This window comes from Carassius auratus, unplaced genomic scaffold (assembly GCF_003368295.1).
Source record: "Carassius auratus strain Wakin unplaced genomic scaffold, ASM336829v1 scaf_tig00046743, whole genome shotgun sequence".
NCBI classification, from domain to species: Eukaryota; Metazoa; Chordata; class Actinopteri; order Cypriniformes; family Cyprinidae; genus Carassius; species Carassius auratus.
Window position 1 is genome coordinate 12,471 of NW_020526995.1, and position 24,008 is coordinate 36,478.

At 41.7% G+C, this 24,008-nt stretch overlaps 1 protein-coding gene across 1 annotated transcript; it reads left to right on the plus strand.

The window, feature by feature from the left end:
* Positions 1-971: 971 nt before the first annotated feature.
* Positions 972-21,955, plus strand: LOC113088643 (uncharacterized). The gene is made up of 3 exons (XM_026255792.1): positions 972-1,789; positions 11,427-11,525; positions 20,979-21,955. The coding sequence occupies exons 1-3, from the start codon at positions 1,117-1,119 to the stop codon at positions 21,038-21,040; spliced, it is 834 nt and encodes a 277-aa protein (XP_026111577.1). The 5' UTR covers positions 972-1,116; the 3' UTR covers positions 21,041-21,955.
* The last annotated feature ends 2,053 nt before the right edge of the window (positions 21,956-24,008 follow it).

Sequence of the window (24,008 nt, forward strand, 5' to 3'; positions counted from 1 at the left end):
CTCTCTCTCTCTCTCTGTCTCTGTCTCTCTCTCTCTCTCTCTCTCTCTCTCTCTGTCTCTCTCTCTCTCTCCCTCTCTCTCTCTCTCTCTCTCTCTCTCCCTCTCTCTCTCCCTCTCTCTCTCTCTCTCTCTCTCTCTCTGTCTCTCTCTCTCTCTCTCTCTCTCTCTCTCTGTCTCTCTCTCTCTCTCTCTGTCTCTCTCTCTCTCTCTCTGTCTCTCTCTCTCTGTCTCTCTCTCTCTCTCTCTCTCTCTCCCTGTCTCTCTCCCTCTCTCTCTCTGTTTCTCTCTCTCTCTCTCTCTCTCTCTCTCCCTGTCTCTCTCCCTCTCTCTCTCTGTTTCTCTCTCTGTCCATCTCTCTCTCTCTCTCTCTCTCTCTCTCCCTGTCTCTCTCTCTCTCTCTCTGTCTCTGTCTCTCTCTCTCTCTCTCTCTCTCTCTCTCTCTCTCTCTCTCTCTCTCCCTGTCTCTCTCTCCGTCTCTCTCTCTGTCTCTCTCTCTCTCTCTCTCTGTCTCTCTCTCTCTCTCTCTCTCACATTTCCGGTGTGACTGTTGCGCGAGGGTGTGGGTGCGTGGAGCAGAGCGGTTTGCGTGAGAAAATTGTGGAAGGAGCCGTTTGTTGGGAGTGAAAGTGTCTCCTTGGTTGAGTGAGATTTCTTTATTTCTTTATTTATTTTCTTCTTTTCACTTATTTATAGGTATTAGGGTTAGGTTAGTTTTTTTTTTTTTTTTTTCCCCTGACTTCGGTCAGAGAGGGAGGATTGTGGGGTCAGATATGGCGGATCTCTCACAGTTAACCATCAAACATGGTTGCAAGTGTATGCCTGAGGCCGCGGTGTCAGTGGAGGATTGTCTGATAGCTGTGAGTGCGGCGATCGGTGGCGCAAATATCAAATCTGCCTCCCGTATGAACAAAGCAATTGTGTTTTTTCTCAGTGAAAGCCACATGGTGAACGATTTTGGTTGAAACAGGGTTGATAATCAAAGACATCTTTGTGCCTGTTTTGCCTTTGTCAAGCCCAGCCAAGAAGGTCATTTTATCAAACGTACCACCGTTTGTAAAAAATGAAAAACTAGAGCAAATACTCCAGAGGTATGGAAAGATAGTAAGTCCAATTAAAATGATTCCTCTTGGATGTAAAAGTCCGGAGATTAGACACGTCATGTCGTTTCGACGTCAGGCTTTAATGATTCTGAATTCTCAGAGTGATCCATTAAATCTGTCAGCGAAGTTGAGTATTGAGGGAAAGGATTATACTGTATTTATAAGTTCAGAGTCAATGAAGTGCTTTTTTTGCGGTGATTTTGGACATGTCAGACAAACTTGCCCGAAGCGAGATAAACCGGTTCCGGCTTTGGAGAACATTGAGAGGGCGGCCGGCGCGGATGATGCTGCGACCGCTGGGGCGTCAGAACCGCAGCCGGACGGAGCGATCTCTGCGCCCGGTGATCTGCCCGAGGGGACTGGGGTGCTGGAGGCCTCTGGAGACGGCCCGAAGGAGGCTGTTGAGGAGGAAGCCGGTCCGAGTCATGCTCCCGCCGAAACGCAGCCGGAGACGAGCTCGGGACAGGTGGGTTTGCAGCCCATGCCCGAAACTGATTTGTTTTGCGATGGAGGACAGGCGCAGCCTGATAAAATGGAGAGTGATACTACTACTGAGGAATTGTTTAAACAGAGTAAAGATGACTTTTCATCTCAGGCCTCGTTGGATTTAGTGGATGACTCTGAAAATGAGCATGATGATACGGATTTAATGAGTAATTATGGGGAGGATTCGGAGCTCATCTCTGGAGGTAAGATCAAACTTTATTCACTTCAACAGATTAATCACTTTTTGGATACTACAAAAGGACTACGTAAACCGAGAATTGATTCATTTTTCCCTGATGTAAAATTGTTTTATTGTCCGGCTCCTTGGCCATGAAGAAGGCTTCTTTGGATGAGCTTGATAAACCAAAACGGTACCGTCTCAAGAAACTGCTTAGCAACGTTAGAAGTTCTTTGAAATTGCAAAGTAAAAAATGAATATAGTTTGGTTGTCAAATAATCCCTGTGGAGTCTTTTTATTGTGTGGTTATCTTTTAATCTATTCATGGCACCTTTGAAATTTAGCTCAGTAAATATAAATGGGTGTCGTGAGGCTTTGAAGAGGACTAGTCTTTTTGATTATATTTTTATGAAAAAGAGTAGTGTTGTTTTTCTACAGGAAACTCACACGGATGTTAAAAATCAAATCCAGTGGCAGAGTGGGTGGAATGGACAGGTTGTTTTGAGTCATGGTTCAAGTAACAGTGCAGGAGTGGCTATTCTTCTTGGAGCTGACTTTAAGGAACAAAATGTGAGCGTTTTTGATGTTCTACCAGGTAGAATGCAGAGAGTAGATGTTGCATTACATGGGCTCGATTTTTCACTTTTTAATGTATATGCCCCCAATATTGGGACGGAACGTATACTTTTTTTTGAAAAACTTCATACAGCATTAAACAGTGTCCCACAGGGTAGGATTATTGTTTTGGCTGGAGATTTTAACTGCACTTTAGATCACACAGTGGACAGAAATCATGAAGAACCTCATAGGCCGTCAGCAGATGTTTTTAGAAAATTAGTAATTTATCATGATCTCATGGATGTTTGGAGGGAAGCTTTTCCTGATGTAAAACAATATACGTGGACAAAAGTAAATTCAAATAGGGTTTCTGCAGCCAGACTTGACAGAATTTATGTTCAAAGAAGTTTTTGTGAAAAGTTTATTGATAGTTCTATTATTCCTACTCCTTTCTCAGACCATCATTATGTGTCTGTCAGTATCACTTCTGCACAGAGCACATTTAAATGCCCCTACTGGCGCTTTAGCAATAGGCTTTTGCAGGATGAAAATTTTGTGCACTCTTTTTCACTTTTCTGGGAGAGGTGGAGAGAGAATAAGTCTCAGTATAAATCCCTAAGTCAGTGGTGGGATATTAGTAAAGTTCAAGTTAAGATGTTTTGCCAGAAATATACTGCACATAATAAGAATACTCTTGGAAGCAAAATGAGACAATTTGAACAGGACATTTTGCAGCTGAACATTGAACAATATGATGGAAGTGCTGTTGAGGTGTTGGAAACTAGGAAAATTCTTCTCCACAATCTCCTGGAAGAGAAAGCAAAAGAGACTCTGGTTCGGGCAAGGTTTACATCCTTTAATTGCATGGATGCCCCAACATCTTTTTTTTTTCAATTTGGAGAAGAAAGTTGTTGATAAAAAAGCTTTAAGTCGTCTGAAACTGCCTGAAGGAGGTGAAACGACTGATGAACATGAGATAATTGCTCAAGCACTGCTTTTTTATGAAAACCTTTACAAAGCAGAGCCATGTGATGGAGAAATAGCAGAAACACTTCTCCAGGATTTACCTCATCTGATGGAGAGTGATAAGGCCAAGCTTGATCAGACTTTGCACTTAAGTGAATTGACTGCTGCTATTACAGACATGTCTGCTGGAAAGGCTCCAGGATTGGATGGCTTAACGGCAGAATTTTATAAACGGTTTTGGTCAGTGATTGGAGAAGACTTGTTCTCAGTTTTTTTAGAGTGCTTTGAAAGAGGCACCTTACCGCTGAGTTTACGAAGAGCACTTATCACCTTGCTACCCAAGAAGGGTGATCTGGCGGATATAAGAAACTGGCGTCCAGTGTCTTTGCTTGGAGTGGATTATAAGATTCTGTCAAAAGCATTAACTAATAGATTAAAACTCCATATATCGACAATAATTCACGCAGACCAGTCATTTTGTATTCCAAAACGCACAATATTTGATAATTTGTTTCTGCTTCGTGATTTGATCTCATGTGCCAGACACAATAATGTTAATGTGGGCTTTTTATCTTTAGATCAGGAGAAAGCTTTTGATCGTGTGGATCATGAGTTTCTTTTTAAATGTTTTGAAGCTTTCGGTTTTGGTTCTGTTTTTAGTTCTTATGTTAAATTATTGTACACTGATATTTATAGTTTCTTAAAAATAAGTGGTTCACTTACAAGACCTTTTTCAGTTGGCAGAGGCATACGGCAGGGTTGCAGTATGTCAGGTATTTTATATGCCATAGCCATTGAACCGTTGCTAACTGTACTGAGGCGTCAACTTTGTGGAGTTTCAACGGCGGGCCGTTTTGAATCAGAGATGGTACCCGTTAAACTCAGTGCTTATGCTGACGATGTCACTGTCATAATAAGATCCAATGAAGATGTGTGCAAGCTGGAAGTGGCTCTTGACATGTATCAAAAAGCCTCCTCAGCTCGAGTTAACTGGGGAAAAAGTGCATCGTTGTTATTAGGCCAATGGGAAGAAGAAGGTAGGCCTGTTCCTAAACTTCCTCAGCGCTGCCCCTGGAGTTCAGAGGGGTTTAAAGTGCTGGGGGTCTTTCTTGGAACAGAGCAATACATGCAGAAAAACTGGGAAGGCGTTTATGAAAAGGTGGCTGGTCGTTTACAGAAATGGAGATGGATTCTCCCACAATTGTCATACAGAGGAAGGGTTCTTGTTGTTAACAATCTAGCAGCATCTATGCTGTGGCATCGCTTGACTGTTATCGACCCCCCAAAAGAACTACTACAAAAGCTACAGAAGGACTTTGTGGATTTTTTTTGGGATGGTTTTCACTGGCTTCCTTCAGGAATCCTATATTTGCCAGTAAATGAAGGAGGTCAAGGGCTGATTGAATTATCAGCTAAAATCAGAGCCATGAGACTACAATCTGCACAAAAGCTGCTTTTTTCTAGAGATTTTATTCCTTGGGTGTCTTTTGGACTAACTTTACTAAGATCCCTTTGTAGTAGTGATCTTGATAAGCAACTGTTTTTGATGTCACCGTTTATTGAAAATGTCACATTTGGTGCAAATTTTTATGCATCGGTTTTGAAATCTTGGGAAATGTTTAAGCTGCATAGGTCTGAAAATGATCATTATGGTTTGAATGAACCACTGTTTTTTAATCCTTTTTTAGGAAATGTTTGCGTGGCTAATAGTATAGTTAAGTTATGCATGAAGAAAGGTTTTACCAAAGTGGGGCATTTGATTAATGTAGAATCAAAAGAGTGGAGGTCAGCAGAAGATATTGCCAGTCAGGTTGATTTGAGGTCTGTGAGGGTGGTAGAGCGGCTGATTTCAGGGATGAAAGCTGCTCTTCCGTTCCCTCTTTTGCAGTTTGTAGAGCTTTCTCTAGAGGCTGGGCCTACACATCTTGATTTTCCTGATTTAGGTGTGTGCCCTGGAGTTTGTCCTGAAACCAGCCAGGTTGGAAAGCTGCTAAATTTTGAGAGATTAAAAGGGTTACTTTTTCATTCTGTGGGGAAAAAAGACATGTATCAGGCCTGTGTAAAAACTGCGTATTTTAAGGATCTTCATGACAGAATTGATACAAAATGGAGAGAAAAGCTCACAGTTGCAGATGATATTTCTCCTTCTTGGAGACTCTTTTATAAAAGTCCCCTTCCAAAGCGTTCAGGGGATTTGCAATGGAGAATAGTACACTGTGTGATAGCCACTAATGCTTTTGTGTCCAAACTCAACTTGAATGTTCTGCCCTTGTGTCATGCCTGTAATAGTCATGAAACGGTTTTTCATGTTTTTATTGAATGTCCAAGGTTAGTGCCACTTTTGGCATTGCTGGAAAGAATTATTGATGGGCTGGGTTTTGAGTTTAACAAAGTACTTTTTATTTTTGGCTGTAGGTATTCTAAAGTGAACAAGGATCGCTGTACTGTTGCTAATTTTATTCTTGGGCAAGCAAAATTGGCTATGTGGAAGACTTGCAGACTTGCTCTGGAAGGAAGAATTGTTAAAGTTTTGACGCTGTTTACAGCACTTGTTGAATCAAGAATAAGGGCAGAATATATATTTTTTAAAACTACCGGGAATATGGGCGAATTTATGAACAAATGGTGTGTAAATAGCGGTTTGTTTGTGTTTTGTGAAGAAAACTGTTTATCATTTGTTTGGTGAATACTTTTGAACATATATTGTATTAATGTTGAGTGTGTAATGTAATTGTTGATTGAGTAAAGAATTTTAAACGTCTCTCTCTCTCTCTCTCTCTCTCTCTCTCTCTCTCTCTCTCCCTGTCTCTCTCTCCGTCTCTCTCTCTGTCTCTCTCTCTCTCTCTCTGTCTCTCTCTCTCTGTCTCTCTCTCTCTCTCTCTCTCTCTGTCTCTCTCTCTCTCTCTCTGTCTCTCTCTCTCTCTCTCTCTCTGTCTCTCTCTCTCTGTCTCTCTCTCTCTCTCTCTCTCTCTCTCCCTGTCTCTCTCCCTCTCTCTCTCTCTCTCTCTCTGTCTCTCTCTCTCTCTCTCTCTCTCTCTCTCTCTGAGATGCGCTAGTGGATAATGTGAAACAGAATAATTCAGGGCGCAGCAGCTCAGGTTTTGCGTGGGTGAGCTGAAGGTAGAGAAGGAGGCTCTCGCTACAGTTTCTCTCAAATAGAAATGTTAATGACTAGCAAAGGCAGCTGGCACATCAATTTTTCACCCAGTTCCACAAACAGGAGAGAGAGACTGGAGCGGTGGAATCTGTAGACTCTCTCTCTTCTGTTTGGCACCGAGTCCTACTGAGCAACAGAATTTGGCTGAGTATAACAGGAGCTAAAAGAAGAGGAGACATGGTAAAGAGGTGGAGAAACCATCCGATGTTCTCCTCTCTTTCTTTCCTGAGCCAGAGAGACAGACAGAAAGAGACGTCGCGTGTCTGTGGAGATCCGCTCAGGGTTTCAGGAGGTGTTTTTGGTTGGAAAGCAGAATGGTGAAGTGCACGAGGGCCGTGTGCAGGTGAGAGTGAGCCGCAACATGAACAACACGAGCGTTTCCTTGGAAACAGCTGCAGGATGCTGTGCATATTCCGATGCTGCGTGTGTTGGGCTCAGGATGTGTGTGGTTGAATCTCTAAAGCCTTTAATCCGTGTTAGTGTTAGTGTGCTGTGTGTCTCTGATGATGCTCAGATCTCCTGAGCACACACACCACAACCATGGGACGCTACAAACTGTTCCAGAGTTACAAAATTAATAAAACAATTATTGTATACAGTAAATATTTTTGCAATACTGTAAAAACACATACAATAATTCACACAACCAATGTAAGAGAATATACCAAAAAAAAGGTTACTCTCAAAAAGGAAAATAGCAGACACACACTGAACTTGATCAAGGTTTAGTGGAAAGAGTGATTTATTTGACAAATTAGTTTAAGCTTGTGAGCATTTGGTTCAGAGATTTAATGTCTTAGCAAACTGTAAAATGTTTAATCTAATTAATCACATGATGTGGTGATTAATTAATCTAATTACAGTTTGTCTGGATTGCTAAAATCTCTGAGCCAAACTCTTACTAGCTTAAACTAATTTGTCAAATAAATCACTCTTTCTGCTGAACCTTGATCAAGTTCAGACAACTCTAAGCACATATTCATTCTCTTAAACACGCATCACACTGTGATGCATTTGTGCTGCTAAATGTTAAACACAACTAAAGCACAGTTCTCATCGTTTACACACATTGGCTCTCATTCGTGAAACATTCGTAAATATAAGAGTAAATATGTGAGTGATTTGCGCGTAAAGAGAACTTCCTATCTTCTCCTGATTCACAAATACTTCGTAAACGTCAGATGTGAAATATGTGTGTGTGTGTTAATGAATTCCAATCAGTCGTAAATGGGACGCGCGTGCACGCTCACTCTCAATTACCATAAATCCCGCCCATTAGACCCGACTGACAACTATATATGAGCATCATATAATGACACCAAACGAAGGATTTCATGTCTTCTCAAAAACGAATGAAAATAATAATTTATCAGCTGCAGAAATTGAAGTTTTATTATCAGAAGTTCATTCAAAACGCCACATTTTATTTCAAGCTAGTGGCGTATCAGGTCCTAAAGAAAGGAAGCTTGGCAGCATATTACATATGCTTTTAATGGAGTTTCATCTGTTAATCGAACAGTCCCAGAAGTGAAAAGAAAAACCGTATGTAATTACTATATATAATATATTTTTCCAAATGCTGTGTAAATATGTACCCGATTATGAATTAAAATGCATCCGTATTACTGAGCAAAACGTTCAGATGTTAAACGCACTATTCACGCGTGGCTGGGAGCAGGTGTAGATTTATTTCGTACTAACTAACATTTGGAAAATACGAACGTTTTAATGAATCCGAAAATTTACGCCAGAACCACTTTACACACGATTTACACAAAAATTCGTTCTGCTCGTGTTTCATGAATGAGAGCCATTGATTCAAAACTGGTCACACTTGTTTCTAACGATGTGTGAGAGAGAGAGAGAGAGACACAGAGACAGAGAGAGAGAGAGAGAGAGAGAGAGAGAGAGAGAGAGAGAGAGAGAGAGAGGGTTATCAAGGCTGGATCTGTCAGACAGGAGGGGGTTTCCTCTTTGTCTAAAGAACACAACATTACCTGTGATGTGACCTGTGAACATTACCTCAGGCCGGACTCAAGCACAAAGACATGATGCTGAGACAGAATTAATCTCTCTTTCACCTGATTTTACAATTGCACACTTACAGTATTTGAGTGTTCTGTAACATGATACTCAATTAGAGTTTTATTTGACCTTTTTGGCATTTGCAGTTAAACTTCAGTATTTTTGTAATATCCAAGTGTTGAATATAAACAAACATTCAGTATTATTCAATATTCAATATACAAATCCATCTCAATAAATTAGAATGTCGAGGAAAAGTACACTTATTTCAGTAATTTAACTAAAATTGTGAAACTTGTGTATTAAATAAATTCAATGCACACACACCGAAGTAGTTTAAGTCTTTGGTTCTTTCATTGTGATGATTTTGACTCACATTTAACAAAAACCGACCAATTCCCTCTCAACAAATTATAATATGGTGACATGATGCCAATCAGCAGATCAACTCAACACACCTGCAGAGGTTTCCTGAGTCTTCAGAACGGTCTCCGTTTGGTTCACTAGGCTTCACAATCATGAGGAAGACTGCTGATCTGACAGATGTCCAGAAGACAATCATTGACACCCTTCACAAGGAGGGTAAGACACAAACATTCATTGCCAAAGAAGCTGAGTGGAAGGAAAAAGTGTGTGGAAGAAAAAGATGCGCAACCAACTGAGAGAAACACATTGTCTTATGAGTTATTCTAATTTGTTGAGATACTGAATTCTGATACTGAATTCAGTCTGTGTGCATTGAATTTATTTAATACACGAGTTTCACAATTTGAGTAGAGTTACTAAAATGAATTTTTCCATGACATTCTAATTCATTGAGCTGCACCTGTATACAGGAGGCTTTACAATATATTCACCTTACTCGAAATAGTAAACCGTGTGCATGATTTAGCCTACTTTTTTGTCTTTATATTTATAACTTTATATTGTGAAATGGGACACGTATTGATAATGTTAATATTGAAAATGCTTCCTTCTCTGATCACAAGCTGATTGTTTTTAATGTCCCTGCTGTAAGCTCTGTTAATTACGCCTATTGGCTACTACTCCCGATTTATAAACTCACTTACTGCTTCTCAGTTTAGTGAATGTTATCTAGCTAATGCTGTTGAATTATCTGTCTTAAATGCTGCCGAGTCTTCCTCTGGGCACGATGACTTGATTACTTTATTTTATACATTTTGTTCTAACATTTTAGATGCCATTGCACCCTTCAAATGATAATACTCTTTCTCTCAGACATGCCTGGCGTAAAGCGGAGCGGAAACGGAAGCATGATTGTTTAACTGTGTCCTTTGAGGTTTTTAAAGACTGATCTGTTCAAGTTTCAGCATGCTGCTAAATTTGCTAGGTCAAGGTATTTTTCTGATTTAATTGCCACACATCTTCATAGGCCTAAGATTTTATTTACCACAATTAATTCAATAATTAATCCCAGTTGCCAATTTCATGGGGAACCCTCGGCTGAACTTTGAGACATTTTTTTTTCTGACAAAGTGATTGCCATCCGTTCTTCCTTCACTTGACAGTTCCCAGATCTGACTTTGAATTCATTGGCTACTCAGGTATGCTTCTATAGTTTTCAACAGGTTTCTTTAAAGGATCTGGGTGATCTGGTCAAACAAATGAAAATAACTTCCACCTCACTTGATGTCCTTCCCTCGGAGATTATAAAAGCATCTTTCTCTGAAATTGGCCCCAGTATCCAAGTATTGATAAATTCATCTTTGGATGCTGGGTTAGTGCCAAATTGTTTTAAGCATGCTGTTGTTTAACCTTTGCTCAAGAAACAGGGTTTGGTTGAGTTCTTTAAATAATTATCGCCCTGTCTCTAAGCTGTCTTGTCAAAGTTGTTAGAAAAAGTTGTGCAATCACAATTGATCCTGTTTTTAAATTCAGCAAATGTATTGGAACCTTTCCAATCTGGCTTCACTGCTTATCATAGCACAGAGTCTGCTTTGTTAAAGGTATCTAATGATATTTTACTTTCAGTTGATGCTGGTAAAAATACTGTTTTAATGCTACTCGATCTTACAGCTGCATTGGATCATGGTGTACTTCTTTGGCGTTTAGAGAATTTGATTGGGATCAAGGGTACTGCCTTACAGTGGTTCACTTCATATCTTAGAGACCGGTCCTTTTCTGTATCATTGGGCAAATTCTTCTCTTCTTCAGCTCCTATTATTAGTGGTGTCCCTCAGGGTTCCATTTTGGGCCCGCTCCTTTTTAACTCGTATATGTTTCCATTAGGGAATATTATTAGAGGGCACAATGTTTCATTTCATCTATACGCTGATGATACCCAGTTGTATATCCCATTGAAAGCTGCTGATTCCATTCAACAGTTGTTGGACTGTCTTAATGATGTCAAGAAATGGTTAAAAAATAACTTTCTCCAATTTAATGAAACTAAAACTGAAATAGTTTTTGGTCCCCTGAAATTGAGAAACAGGCTTATTAAGGAACTTGGCAATCATTTCCCCTCAGTTTCTTCTCAGGTCAGGAACCTAGGTGTCATCTTGGACTCTGAATTATGCTTAACCAAACAAGTAAATTTGGTTGTTAAAAATAGTTTTTATCAGTTATGGATAATTTCTAAACGTATATCATTCTTGTCATTTCAAGATTTGGAGAAGGTCATTCCTGCTTTTATCACATCACATTTAGATTATTGCAACTCCTTGTATTTTGATGTTCAGAGATCTTTGGCTTTGTTTTGGCTGGAGCTTGGTTTCTGTGGGAGTTCTTGATCAAATGTGTTGTGGACACAGAGATGAACACCTGGTGTGTGTGTGTGTGTGTGTGTGTGTGTGTGTGTGTGTGTGTGTGCGCTGGAGACCATGTATAAACCGTTAGAGTGTGACCTCATTGATCGGGTGGTCCTATCTGAGGTGATGCCGAGCGCTGGATCAGACGGAGGAGTGTGACGCTTGTTTGTCTTCTCGTGTCTCTGCAGGAGACTCAGCGGTGAACATGAGATCACGGCTTCCTCTGCAGATCCTGCTGTATGCCACGGTCATCAGAAGTCTGAAAGTGGTGTCCAAGCGCGGCTCAGGTAAGAAACCCCTCACCTTCTCTCTGCTCATCTGCTGACCGGATCAGATCGTTTGACCCGTGTCTCATTCTAGATTGTGCTTCTGGAGACAGAAGTAAATCTTCTTCACTGGTTCACTGCAGCTTCTCTGAAGAGTTTCTCTGGAGGTTATGATGCTCTCGCTCTCCTTCAGATCAGTTAGGGTTAGTTCTGCTCATCTCCAGATGACAGTCAAGCTCTTGGGTTCTGTGTTCAGTGTGTGGATGATCTTCTCTAGACATCAGGTTTTTGAAGTGTGTGTGTGTGTGTGTGTGTGTGTGAGAGTGTATAAGTGTGTGTGTGTGAGCGTGCTGGGCTGCAGTGCTGTGTCTCCCGTCCCGCTGAGGTCCAGATGGCCGCTCTGGTGTCTGTGTTGGGACGCGTCTCTGTCATTATCAGGACTAATCTGCAGCAGTGGGGTGTGACGGCAGGTGTATTGCACACATCACGTGGGAACATGCTGAAGGTGGAAGCACGGGGAGAAACACAGGAACATGATGAATGAGATCCCTGAGGAACAGCAAACACGGGCTGATGGGAGATCCGTGTGCACCGGGGTCAGCTCACGTGACACGCTGCTTTAATGTAAGGCTTCCTGTGGCATCGTCCCGCTCTGGTCAGGATGTGACCTTTTAATGGTGTTTACTTCCTCTTATCTGTAAAGCAAAAGGTCAGGTATAAATCGACCCGCGTCACGTCTGGAGAATTGGGTTTATGTGCCGCTGTGTGAATATAGAGAGCGTCCAGCAGCGCCGGTCCATCTGAGCATCTTCTACATCACACACTGCAGAGCTCTTCAGGGAAACATCTGCTCGAAATACAAATATACAGATATCTCCTGTAGCTCCTGAAGGACAGATCTTTGAACAGAATTAGAACAATATACACCACTGAACAGTGAAACCAGTGAAGATGCACACTCCTGTTTTAATATAGCAGTACTGACATACAGAGATTACAACTATTAACAAAAAGCATATAACTGCAATATTATTTAAGATGTAAAGTTTTAAAGCACAGCAGAAGAATTAAGGAAAAATGTAGATCAAGAATCATTTAGGAATTGTGATCGTGACTCCCAGAATCAGATCGGATCGTGAAGAGCCAGAAGATTCCCAACCCTAATAGATGTACAGGGTTTATGACAACACTGTGATTCATCGATACATCGCTAATAGTAATCGAATCGAATCGTGAGATAACCATAGATTTCCACCCCTAGTAAATACTGATGAAGAATATGACTTTATTCTGTGAAGACCGAGGAGATCATCAGTCACACAGTCCAGGGCCAGATCAGACCCAGAATAAGAGACGTGTGACAGATTCAGATGTTTTGTATATGAATGGGTTTCCCAGAATTTATGACGGAAACCTTAGAAGGAGAGAAGGAGCGTGTGGAGTCTGAATGTGCTCTTGTTTTGCATGTTAAGTGTGTGTCTGTGGAGAGGAGTGAATCTCCTGATGTTCAGCGTATCTCCAGTGCTTCAGGAGTCATTCAGACTGCTTCACATGATGAGCCGGTCTCAGGTCTCTGCACTGATCTGCAGAAACATTGATTCTTTCAGCTGATGCTTGTGTTCTCACACAGATTTCACATCAGCACAGGTTTCACGTCTGTTAAGATATGTGTGCTTTGAATGTTTGTTGACCAGCTCAGCATGAGAGAGACGTTCAGAGCGCTGATGTTAATGAAACACCTGGGTGAACACCATTATGCTTTTTCAGAAGAAAAAACCCTTGTGTAGCACACATAATAGACCAAAAACCACTGAGATCCTCATTTGTACATGCTCCGCTCATGACAGGAACAGTATGGTGATAATATAAAGCAGTGTTGGGGGTAACAGGAGGTATGAAATCATTACTTTTCCCAATGTGTTACTTTATAATTTACAATAAAATAACTTTTCCCAAACAGTTTTCTCCTGTACTGAAGGACAGCTCATGTAGAGAGAATCAGGAGTGAGTTCAGATGCGTTGTGTGTGTGTGAACATGATCTTACTGTAGATCTAGACTCAATATCAACATGCTTTTACTCCTCACACTCACACACACACACACATTCTGTCTTCCTCAAGATCAATGAGAAGAGAAATGCAAATATGACGCAAACAAGCAAACCCAGCCCAAATAAGAAACAGAAAAAAATAAAGTAACACATTACTTTCCATAAAAAAGTAACTCAGTTTACTTACTTTTTTAGGGAATAACGCAGTATTATAACACATTACTTTAAAAGTGCACTGGAGACAGCCTCGTCCTACATGATGTTCTGTGTCTCTGACCGTGGACGGGGCTGGATCATCAGATCTGCAGTCATTATTCTGCTCATCTTCATCAGATGATTGATTCAATAGAGTGAGATGATATTCACACGCCTCTCATAATGATCATCTGTCGGCCGCGGCCTGCGTCAGTGATCCTCTGATGATTGAAGCACGTACTTCAACAAGACTCAGTGTTTCTGATTCTTCAGGACCTGGAAACTCATATTCAACTGTAACACGCATTTGTGTGACATAATATTGTAGTGTGTTATATGTGTAATATTGATCTTCTAGCAGCTGTTTTGTCAGTGTCTCATGAGAAAAGCATGTGATACTCTTATATCTGTCGCTCTGTGGTCTGTGACATCACTATTGATTGTGTTGCATGACATCATCAGAGTCATTAGTCACATGACATGACAGGCTCCACTGATTGGCTGAAGATCATGTGCATTAGTTTGATCTCAGTCTCTTTTCTCCTGTCCTGGAGTGGCTGAAGTAAAAGCATCTCGTCTCTGATGGACTGAGATGCTCCAGGAAAGGTTAGGGCACGCTTCAACATGAGACAGATGTCATGTTGTTAACGGTGTTAGGATCAATATATCAGTTTCTGTTCAGGTCAGGAGTCTCTTCTGCTCACACAAACACACACATACTAATGAACAAAGAGCCGCTAATTAGAGAACTAGCAGGGATTATTCCAAACAAGGCACATCAGCACGGCACAGATTCACTTAGAGCTCGTCACGTCGCCTTATAATTAATATTAAAGGCTGTTAAATACGGGGATGGACAGACATGATCTGTGACCAGAACCAAGAAGTGCAAGGGAGAGAGAAACATGTCAAACTCTCTGTGCTGTTTTGTTAAAGATGTTGAATTGGCTTCTGAGTTAAAGTGAGATATTCAGATGCTTTGGTCGCGTTCCAGTTTCCCACAAGAGCTTCTCTGGGAAGATATAAACCCGTCTGTCACTCTCCATGAGCCGCGGGAGATACGAGCATATGGTCACACAATTGGAGCAAATAAAATTTGTGAGCGCAGGTTTTCAGAGCTGGAATCTATTCCGCAAATTAATTTCTAATTAGATTTTCCCCTCCGGGCAATTCCTTCAATTCCCCACCAGTCTCTTTATTGATTTCTGTTCATGGGATACACAACCATCCCACAGCACCAATACACACACACACACACACTGACACACACACACACACACACACACACACACACACACACACACACACACTGACACGCACACACTCTCTCTCCCTCTCTCTCTCACACACACACACACACACACTGACACTCATTCACTCACTCACTCACTCTCACACACACACACACACACACTGACACGCACACACTGACACGCACACACTCTCTCTCCCTCTCTCTCTCACACACACACACACACACTGACACTCATTCACTCACTCTCACACACACACACACACACTGACACGCACACACTCTCTCTCACTCACTCACACACACACACACACACACTGACACGCACACACTCTCTCTCCCTCTCTCTCGCACACACACACACACACACTGACACTCACTCACTCACTCACTCACTCACACACACACACACTGACACGCACACACACTCACTCACACTCACACACACACACACACACACACACACACACACACACACACACACACACACACACACACACACACACACTCACACACACACACACACAGTTCAGACATTGGTAGTTTGATTCCTGAAGAGTGAAACACTTACACAACATTGATCTGTCTGTTTGAGTGACACGTCAGCTTCTGACTCAGCCAATGACATGAGTGTGGGGTGGGACTATCAGCCCGTCTGACCAATGACATGAGTGTGGGGTGGGACTATCAGCCCGTCTGACCAATGACATACGAGGGGGTGTGTTGAGGAAACCGAAATGGCTGTGCGTAATGAATGAATAAATACTGTGACCCACGTGTTCCCTGTAACCTCAGCTCAGCGTCTGAAGCTTCGAAACAGTTATGACACTCGCGTGTTTCTCTCCTCCGCTGAAGACATTTCTGTATCGATCATCAGACGTGCTCTTCCAACCACAAAATCTCAGCCGCGTCCAGCTCTCGGCTCCTGTCTCACCAAATTGTCAAATCATCTCTGCTAAGCAATGCGAGCCTTGATTTCCTGTCAGAGCCTGCAGAAAGAAGAAAGCAATTTATCAGTGCAGTCAGTGGAAGAAAAGCCAGAAACTTCCAGGATTCAGTCTCCAGCAGTTTTCTTTGCGTACACAGCCTTTCTGACACCCGCAAAATTGCGTGTCTATTTTCAGTGGTTAGAGCGGGATTGACTCGGAATTGTGCTGGAATGATGCATTACAGAGGAGTTTCAGATGCATCAAATCATGATTTAGAAAACTGAGATAGTTTTTCTGAAGAGTAATGTGTCACTTTCTTGAGTGATGAAGAGTGGCACATCGGTCAGTTTAACACTTACAAGCTGTTATACTGACCACACTAACTGACCCACAAGACCATAAACCACCACACACACCAACCACTGCCTCTATAAAACACAAACAGTATTTTCCATTTATTTGAGTGTGTGACATACAGCCAAGTTTGGTGACCATTTCTCAGAATTTGTGCTCTACATGTAACCCATCCAGAGTGCACACACACACCGTGAACATCACTCATGCAGACATGGTTTTGTGTTTATGAGGCGCGATGCGACACATACAAACACAGTATCAGTCATTATAATCAGAAATGATGTCCCCACTGGATGCAACAAATGTCTGGTTTGTAATGGGTTTTATTGTTATTGTCTTTTCCCGCCGGTGTTCTGACCGGGACACACATCACAATGCGGTGAGGGGCGTAACATTTCCCTCCCATGCTTGAGGTATTCAGCCAATCACAACGCACTGGATAGCTGGCCAATCAGAGCACACCTCGCTTTCAAGAACGATGAGATTTGTTAGAAACGACACATTTCAGAAGGCATAGAGGAGCAACAATATTGTACAGTATGTGGAAAATAATGAATTTTTTTTTACCTTAAACCACATAAACACATTTAATTACACCAAATAATGTTCTTGTAGCAACATCAAATGACCCCTTAATCATGCGTGATCATCTTACACATCATGTCTCGTCTGTGGCCTTTAGTAGTGTTGTTCCTTCAGGGGATATAATCATGATGTTGTTAATGTTAATGAATGTCTGTATGGTAATGGGCTCTTCAACACGTGTGTTTGATGATGAGAATGTCATTGAATGTCTGGAGGTTGTCTGTTCTCGTGCGGCGTCATGTATGAGCAGATTATTACAGCTACACGCAGTGATCTGTGTTCAGTTTTACTGCTGCTCGACAAATAAAAGCCTGACATGCTCCTGATCCATCGCTGGGGTCCGTGTGTGTGTTTATCTTTCAGACGGCAGATGAGCAAATCGTTCTGAAACAGATAAATGCTGCTGAATGCGTGTGAATGTGTTCGGAGAGACAGACTCGTATTTGTAGCCAATTCTGCAGATTAAATGTGCTGTTGCTAATGAGCTTTAAGCAGTGAAGGATTCAGATATTGAGGAGCCATTACTGTTTCTTTCCACACGTAATTGTAGAAAATCCACAACAGCTTTCACCGGTGCAAGCTTTCAGTGATTTTACTCGCTCCAAACGCCTGACTTCAGTAATGGACGATGTGAACAGTCAGAACTGGGATCTTGTTTTCCTCTGAGGGATGACTTCCCCAACTAACATACGGGGATGAGACACACAGAGCATCAGGTTTTCATTCAAACCATTACGCACACACGTAATGTTTGTGAACACACACACACACACACACACACACACACACACACCACCAGCCCGAGACTTGAACAACCCTTGGATTGCAAGTCCAACAACTGCTTAGCAACACCCTAGTAACAGTCCCAGCAACAGAGCCGGGCTGCTTAGGACCCTGTGGCCACCAGGGGGCCCCCAAGAGTACATGAAAGTACACTATTTAAATTAACTGTTTGTGAATTGGTTTGTGAACACTACAAAGACAGCCAACACTCCTCAACTCCTGTGGTGCAGATGGTAAACTGTGATTCACTCATTTCGACGTGATCGACCCGGGTTCTAATCCGCCTTTTGGTGAATCTTTTTCTCCCTTTTCAAATTTCAAATCACATCAGAAAAGCATTTATTTTCAATGGAAATTAAGTAAATAAAAGTAATCTATTAAATTAAATATCGGGTAGGGTTAGAGTAGGTACAGGGAGGGCTATTTTGTCCCAATTAGGTCCCATCCATTTAATAATTTGAATTAAAATGATAATTTACATTAAATACGTTATAACTGCGTAATGTTTTATAATGTACTATAATACTGAGGTGCAGATAACTGCCACTATCTGCAATAACTAGTATAAATAGTTTTTGTCTGCTGTGTAAAAAACTTTCTTGGGTATGTATTTTCTTTGTAGTAAAACGGTTCTGTTTCATAAACTTGGTACTTATAACAGCCTAACATTATTGACCTTTGCCTGTCTTTGGGGTCTTTGCTAGTATATCCTAATATACTAATACAATTCTGCTTCTGTCTCTGTCCAGCACACACACAGTCATGACCATCAGTGTGTGTGTGACCTGAGGTCACATGGGGATTGATCTTCTCAGCGGTGTCTCTGTGAGCGTCCGGCCCAATCAGGCATCGACTCATCGCGGATCACTTACACATTTAGCTCCTGAAGTCTGGGCTGCTGTGAACATTGATCCAACACAAACGCTATGAGCAGCGGCTCTTATTGATCAGATCTACTGCGATATCAAACACGGGAGATTTGTCCTCATAATCCTGACCATTGATTCCAATTATCCCAGCATCCTGTTAGCGGAGCTGGGATTCGAGACGCTGTGCAGTGGCTGAACTGTGTTCGTCAACAGGAAAACATTTAAGTTCCTTTTTGTTTACCTGCAGAAACCTAAACCTACACACGGATGTCTTACACAGAATGGAAATGGAGTTGTGTTTTGGGAAAATCCTTTCACCATTCCAGTTCCACTGAGTGTAAACCTGCATCAAGTTCTCAAACTGCAAAACATGATGCTCTCCATCAGTTTTTCCCCCAGTTTTCCAGTCCAAGCATCTAAACATCCTGACCTACTGACTGACTGCAAAATGACCTAAAGATGAGATGTCTCAAAATCTCACCAGCGTTAGCTTGGTTTCTCTATAAATTAAGAGGATTTTTCTTTTTTGAGTTTCTTAGAGAGCAAGACTCGTCTGTCATTTCACATTTCCAGTAAGCGCATCTTGATTTAAGGATGTTTGCTCTGGAAAACAAGACCAAGATACTGAGGAATGATTTCCTGTCTGTTCCCGTTTTCGGGAGCATTGATTGGCTGTTTGCTCATTTGCATCTCAGTGAAACCAGAGCTTGAGGTTCGGCTGGAACATGTTAAACGTTTATTTAGTCATGTTTTGGGCAAGCTGTTGATGTCACACTTATCAAACAGAAAAACGATCAGCTCCCGTGTTTAATGTCCGGTTGACTTTGTGTGATGGTGTGTAATCGAGCGTCTGGTTCACGTCGAGAGACACTGGAGCATTTGTGCTCTGCTCTAGAGCCGCTGCGCCTCACGAGGAGCCTTTGATCTCAGGACAACAGTGTGATGAAAATGAGGCGGTTGGTTGAATATGTTTGCATATATTGCTTATGCATAAACATCATTAGCGTCAATAGAGACTCAATTATGAAGACGAGTGTTTGGAGCAAACATGTCTAAACTCCCTAGCAGCTGTACACGCTTTTCAGTTGTCAGTCCCAGTCCCCGCACGTTTGTGTTAGCATTAGCATTATGAGCTGTCTGTTTGGAAACATTGTGTCCTGGTCTAAAGCAGACACTTCTGGAAGCACACCGTCGTCTGTCGTCATGTTGACTTTAACCAGGGCATCGGTTCATATCGTGCCCGTCTGCCAGCGCAGGCTTTTGTTGGATGTTCATTTGTCTGACAGTTGTATACAATTAATAAGGCATGGATTCCAATCAATAAGTCAAGTCCAGCCACCTTTATTTGTGTAGCGCTAATTCTGACTAACACTGTAACACACAATACTGACTGTGTCAAAGCAGCTTTACAGTGTCAAACAGTAAAACATTTGTCAATAAAGCAAGAGGACAATAACAGAGTCCTTTTTCCAGTTCAAGCCAGTTCACCGATGATTCAGGGACGTCATCGTCCAGTTCAGCTCTCTTTGGTTACTGAAGGAATCAGTGATTTTGAACGAATCGTTTAAATTAATATTGCATTTTGCAAAAAAATTATATTTAACATTTTTCCAACATTTCTGTATTTAGCATATTTATCTCATAATATTATTCATTCAGTTGTAAATGGTGTGTGTAAATAAATCTAGTGCAGATGGATTTTGTCTGATTTTTTAAATTGGTAAGAGCCCTATAATGTCTTAATATTCTAATTACATTTATTAAATGTATTTAAATGTGTAAATGAAAGGGGACACACACATTTAAATAGGTTATGAAAATGCCTTTATAAAGGTAAAAATTGATTTAAATTCCATTCCTCAGTGGAAAGTTCTGGGTGTTTGTCACTGCTCAGGTTTTGGGTTATTTTTCAGTTTTTATTCTGGCTGCATCCTACAAAGTGTTTTCCTCCTTTTTGGTGTCATAGAAATGGTCAGCCTAACTTCAACCATTAAGACATCACTGTTTCACTAGTAAGACCAGCACAGACTAGTCTAAACTGGTCGTGTGTGTGTGTGTGTGTGTGCGTGTTGAATCCTGTTTGGAAGCCGAGTCGCTGGTTCCCGTCAGACTCTCAGCATGTGGCTCTTTAAGGACACGCACAAATGAATGTCTAAAACACAGCGTCTGTCTGCTGCTCTGGAACACTGTGCGCTTGTTCCCTTAATGAACGTCTTCTTTAGAAAACAATCAGCCCGTTTCCTTCCATTCAGGAGAAAAGCTTCGGCCGTGAGCAGGACTCCAGTGCTGGGCTTTTCTCCTCCTTCACTTGTGTGTTTTGGGTCACAGCGGTCGAGGACAGATGCGCTCGCTGATCCGCCCCATTGCATGATGGGAAAGTGTCATTCAGCAGTCGATTTAGTCATGCCTGTTTCTAATGAAAAGAAAATAACCCGTTGTTTTCCATTTTCCAGGTCAGCTGTGGCGTGTCCTCAGTGTGTTGGTGGAGTTCTGTGTAATTGCGTCTGAACCGTAGTGATTTCTCCTGACGGCTCGCTCCCAATCTCTGTCGGATTTATCCTGCTGGATTCTTCTCTCTCCTGTGTGCTGAATGTTTATTACACTGCTCTGTTTCCCATGATTCCCTGCTGTTTCAAACCTCGATGAATTCTGCATGTCACGTTCAGATGTGTCTGGCCTGCTCCTCCTCGCGTCTCCTTCATCTCATGACAGATGACTTTGATGTGACTCTTTCTAATCTGCGCTGCTCTTTTAACTGATTGGAAATCATCCGTCACGCTGTATGCACACATGAGTAAGTGCTGATCTCGTGTGCAGGAGGACCGTTTGTCCCATCCTGTCTGTGTTTTAGCCGCACCGAAGCATGTGAATGTGCGTTTGACCGTCTTTGACACACATCACGTTTAGCTTTATCTGCTGGATTCGACTGACGAGTCTCTGTCGCTCTGTTTGGACTGATTCACATGAGGACAGGATTTTGACATTTACAGTATTTTCTCTCATCATACAGGACAAAGTTGCTGGTCAAATGAGCTGTTTTTGACAAGCACGAGGGGCTTCTCCAGATATCTACCTGTTTTTGTCATTTCGTGCTGCTTGTGGAAAAGAAAGACTCTCATCTGAGACACAATTTTGAGTACAACATGTTGACAGTTCACCCCCAGATGATTATTCTGTCATCGCCCTTCTTTGGTATCAAACCTGTGTGAGTTTCTTTATTCTGTGGAACACAAATCCAGATCTCTCTTTTGTCAGTGGTTTGTTTTCCCAGTGTTTTCACAGATATCCTGTAAGTGATGGCAGAATATTCATAAACCGATGATGAGTATCCCTTTTCGCATGAGCGCTTGGTTTTACAGTAGAGGAAGTCATCCTCGTCACACTCATTTATCATCAGAGATCACATACTGCATGTGCTTCCTGTTGACAAATAAAAGATGCGTTGTGTAATGTGAGATGTATCTGTGTTTACAGCTGTATTGTGTCAGCACAAGTTCACATCATCTGCAGTGTTTGTGACAGATTACTTAAGACTGCAGATCAATATGAGTTTATCAATGGACAATTCTTAAACTATTAATCCTTATTAATAAATGAAAAATAAATAGGTTTACTGTAAGAGTTGAATCTCTCAGATAATGTGCATTCAGTTTGCTGTTAATCATGTGAGTGATGTTTTTGTGACACAGAGCTGCTGGTGTTTTCACCTTACCTTTATTTAAGACACAGAGGAGGACTTTCCTGAGAGAGATCTGTCAGATGAAGCTGTGGGATTGTGTGTGTGTGTGTGTGTGTGTGTGTGAGCGTCAGGATGCTTGTGGGCTGTGAGATTACGCTGCTCCAGACATATCTGCATACTGCATTCAGCAGGATAGATAAGTGCTCACTAAAGTGTTCAGGACAGCAGCGATTTGAGCGTTTCCTTTGATCTGAGCAAGGGGAGGAGGGTCACAGCGTGTTTCTGTCTCAGACCGATGTCAACAAACATCACTCAGACGCACAGACGCTCAGACGCTCAGACACACAGGCACATAGACGCTCAGATGCTCAGATGCTCAGACACACAGACGCTCAGACACACAGAGGCACAGACGCTCAGACGCTCAGACACACAGAGGCACAGACGCTCAGACGCTCGGCTCCCGCTGCAGGCACAGCTTCACATGTTTCCACATGCTTCGTCTGAGTCTCATAACTACATCTTCTGAGAAACACGAAAAAAGATATTTGGAGAATTTTGTTTTTGGCTTGGTTTCATTTAATTCAAAGGGAAAACAATTAGATTTTTCTGACCCTGTTAGCAGATTTTTTCTTCTTGTTTTAAGGCTAAAAAATTGATTGATTTAATACACTTTAAAAATAAAATAAGACTTACAAGACTTGCAAAAGTGATTTTTCTTCCAATGTAAATGTATCTTTAAGAATTTTATTTGATTCTGCTGCTGTGATGGAAGCTGAAATGTTTCCTAGAGATTCAGCACACGTCTATTGTTTGGTTGTTTGTTTCTGTGTGTCTCTGTGTGTGTATATGTGTGTGAGTGTGTGTGTGTGTGTGTGTGTGTGTGTGTGTGTGTGTGTACTTGTTTTTCTATTCTGGTGGGGACTTAAACCTGAATACACACAGACTCATGGGGACTCGTGTCACGGTGGGGACCTAAATTGAGGTCCCCACGGGTAAACAAGCTAATAAATTACACAGAAAGTTTCTTGAAAATCTAAAAATGCAGAAAGTTTCCTGTGAGGGTTAGGTTTAGGTGTAGGGTTGGTGTAGGGCGATAGAAAATACGGTCTGTACAGTATAAAAACCATTACACCTATGGAGAGTCCCCACAAGGATATCTGACCAGATGTGTGTGTCTTGTGTGTGTGTGTGTGTGTGTGTGTGTGTGTGTGTGTGTGTGTGTGTGTGTGTGTGTGCGCAGTCGGTCTCTCTCTAGGCTCGAGCAGCCGATAGCGCTGCTGTGAGTTCTGCTAATTACTGACCGCAGGCTGATAAGACGAGCTGGACTCTGATAACGTCCCTGAGAAGACGAGGCCGGTCGGAGACGATGAGGAGATGTGAGACGCAGTGGCAGCGTTTAGCTCTGGAGAGTTTAAGAAGAGCGCTCTGTCAGGTTCTCCGTGCAGGGGTTTCTGCAGGTCTTAAAGTCTTAATTCACCCTACTTGAATCTCAGTATTTCTGTCTTGTTTTCAGGTGAAATATCTAAATAATTATAAATCAAGAGACATTTACTGGAGATGCAGGATGAACACATGAAGTCTTGTTTTCAGAGAAACTGATCAAAACAAAGTGAGTTTTATGATTAAAATGAGGACAATTATCTGCCAGTGGTTTTCTTTTTGAATTAAGTCAATTTATTTTCTGATTCCATTGGCAGATCATTTATCTTTTTATAATAAACTCACTTTGTTTAGGTCAGTTTCTTATTTTCTATCATTTTGCTTCTCAAGTAAAAGATCTTGATATAAGAATATTTGAACA

Coding starts and splice junctions, on each gene's coding strand:
- LOC113088643 (XM_026255792.1), top strand. CDS start 1,117: ATGATTCCTCTTGGATGTAAAAGTCCGGAGATTAGACACGTCATGTCG. Junction 1,790..11,426: donor TTCGGAGCTCATCTCTGGAG/GTAAGATCAAAC, acceptor GTGTCTCTGCAG/GAGACTCAGCGGTGAACATG. Junction 11,526..20,978: donor GGTGTCCAAGCGCGGCTCAG/GTAAGAAACCCC, acceptor TCCATTTTCCAG/GTCAGCTGTGGCGTGTCCTC.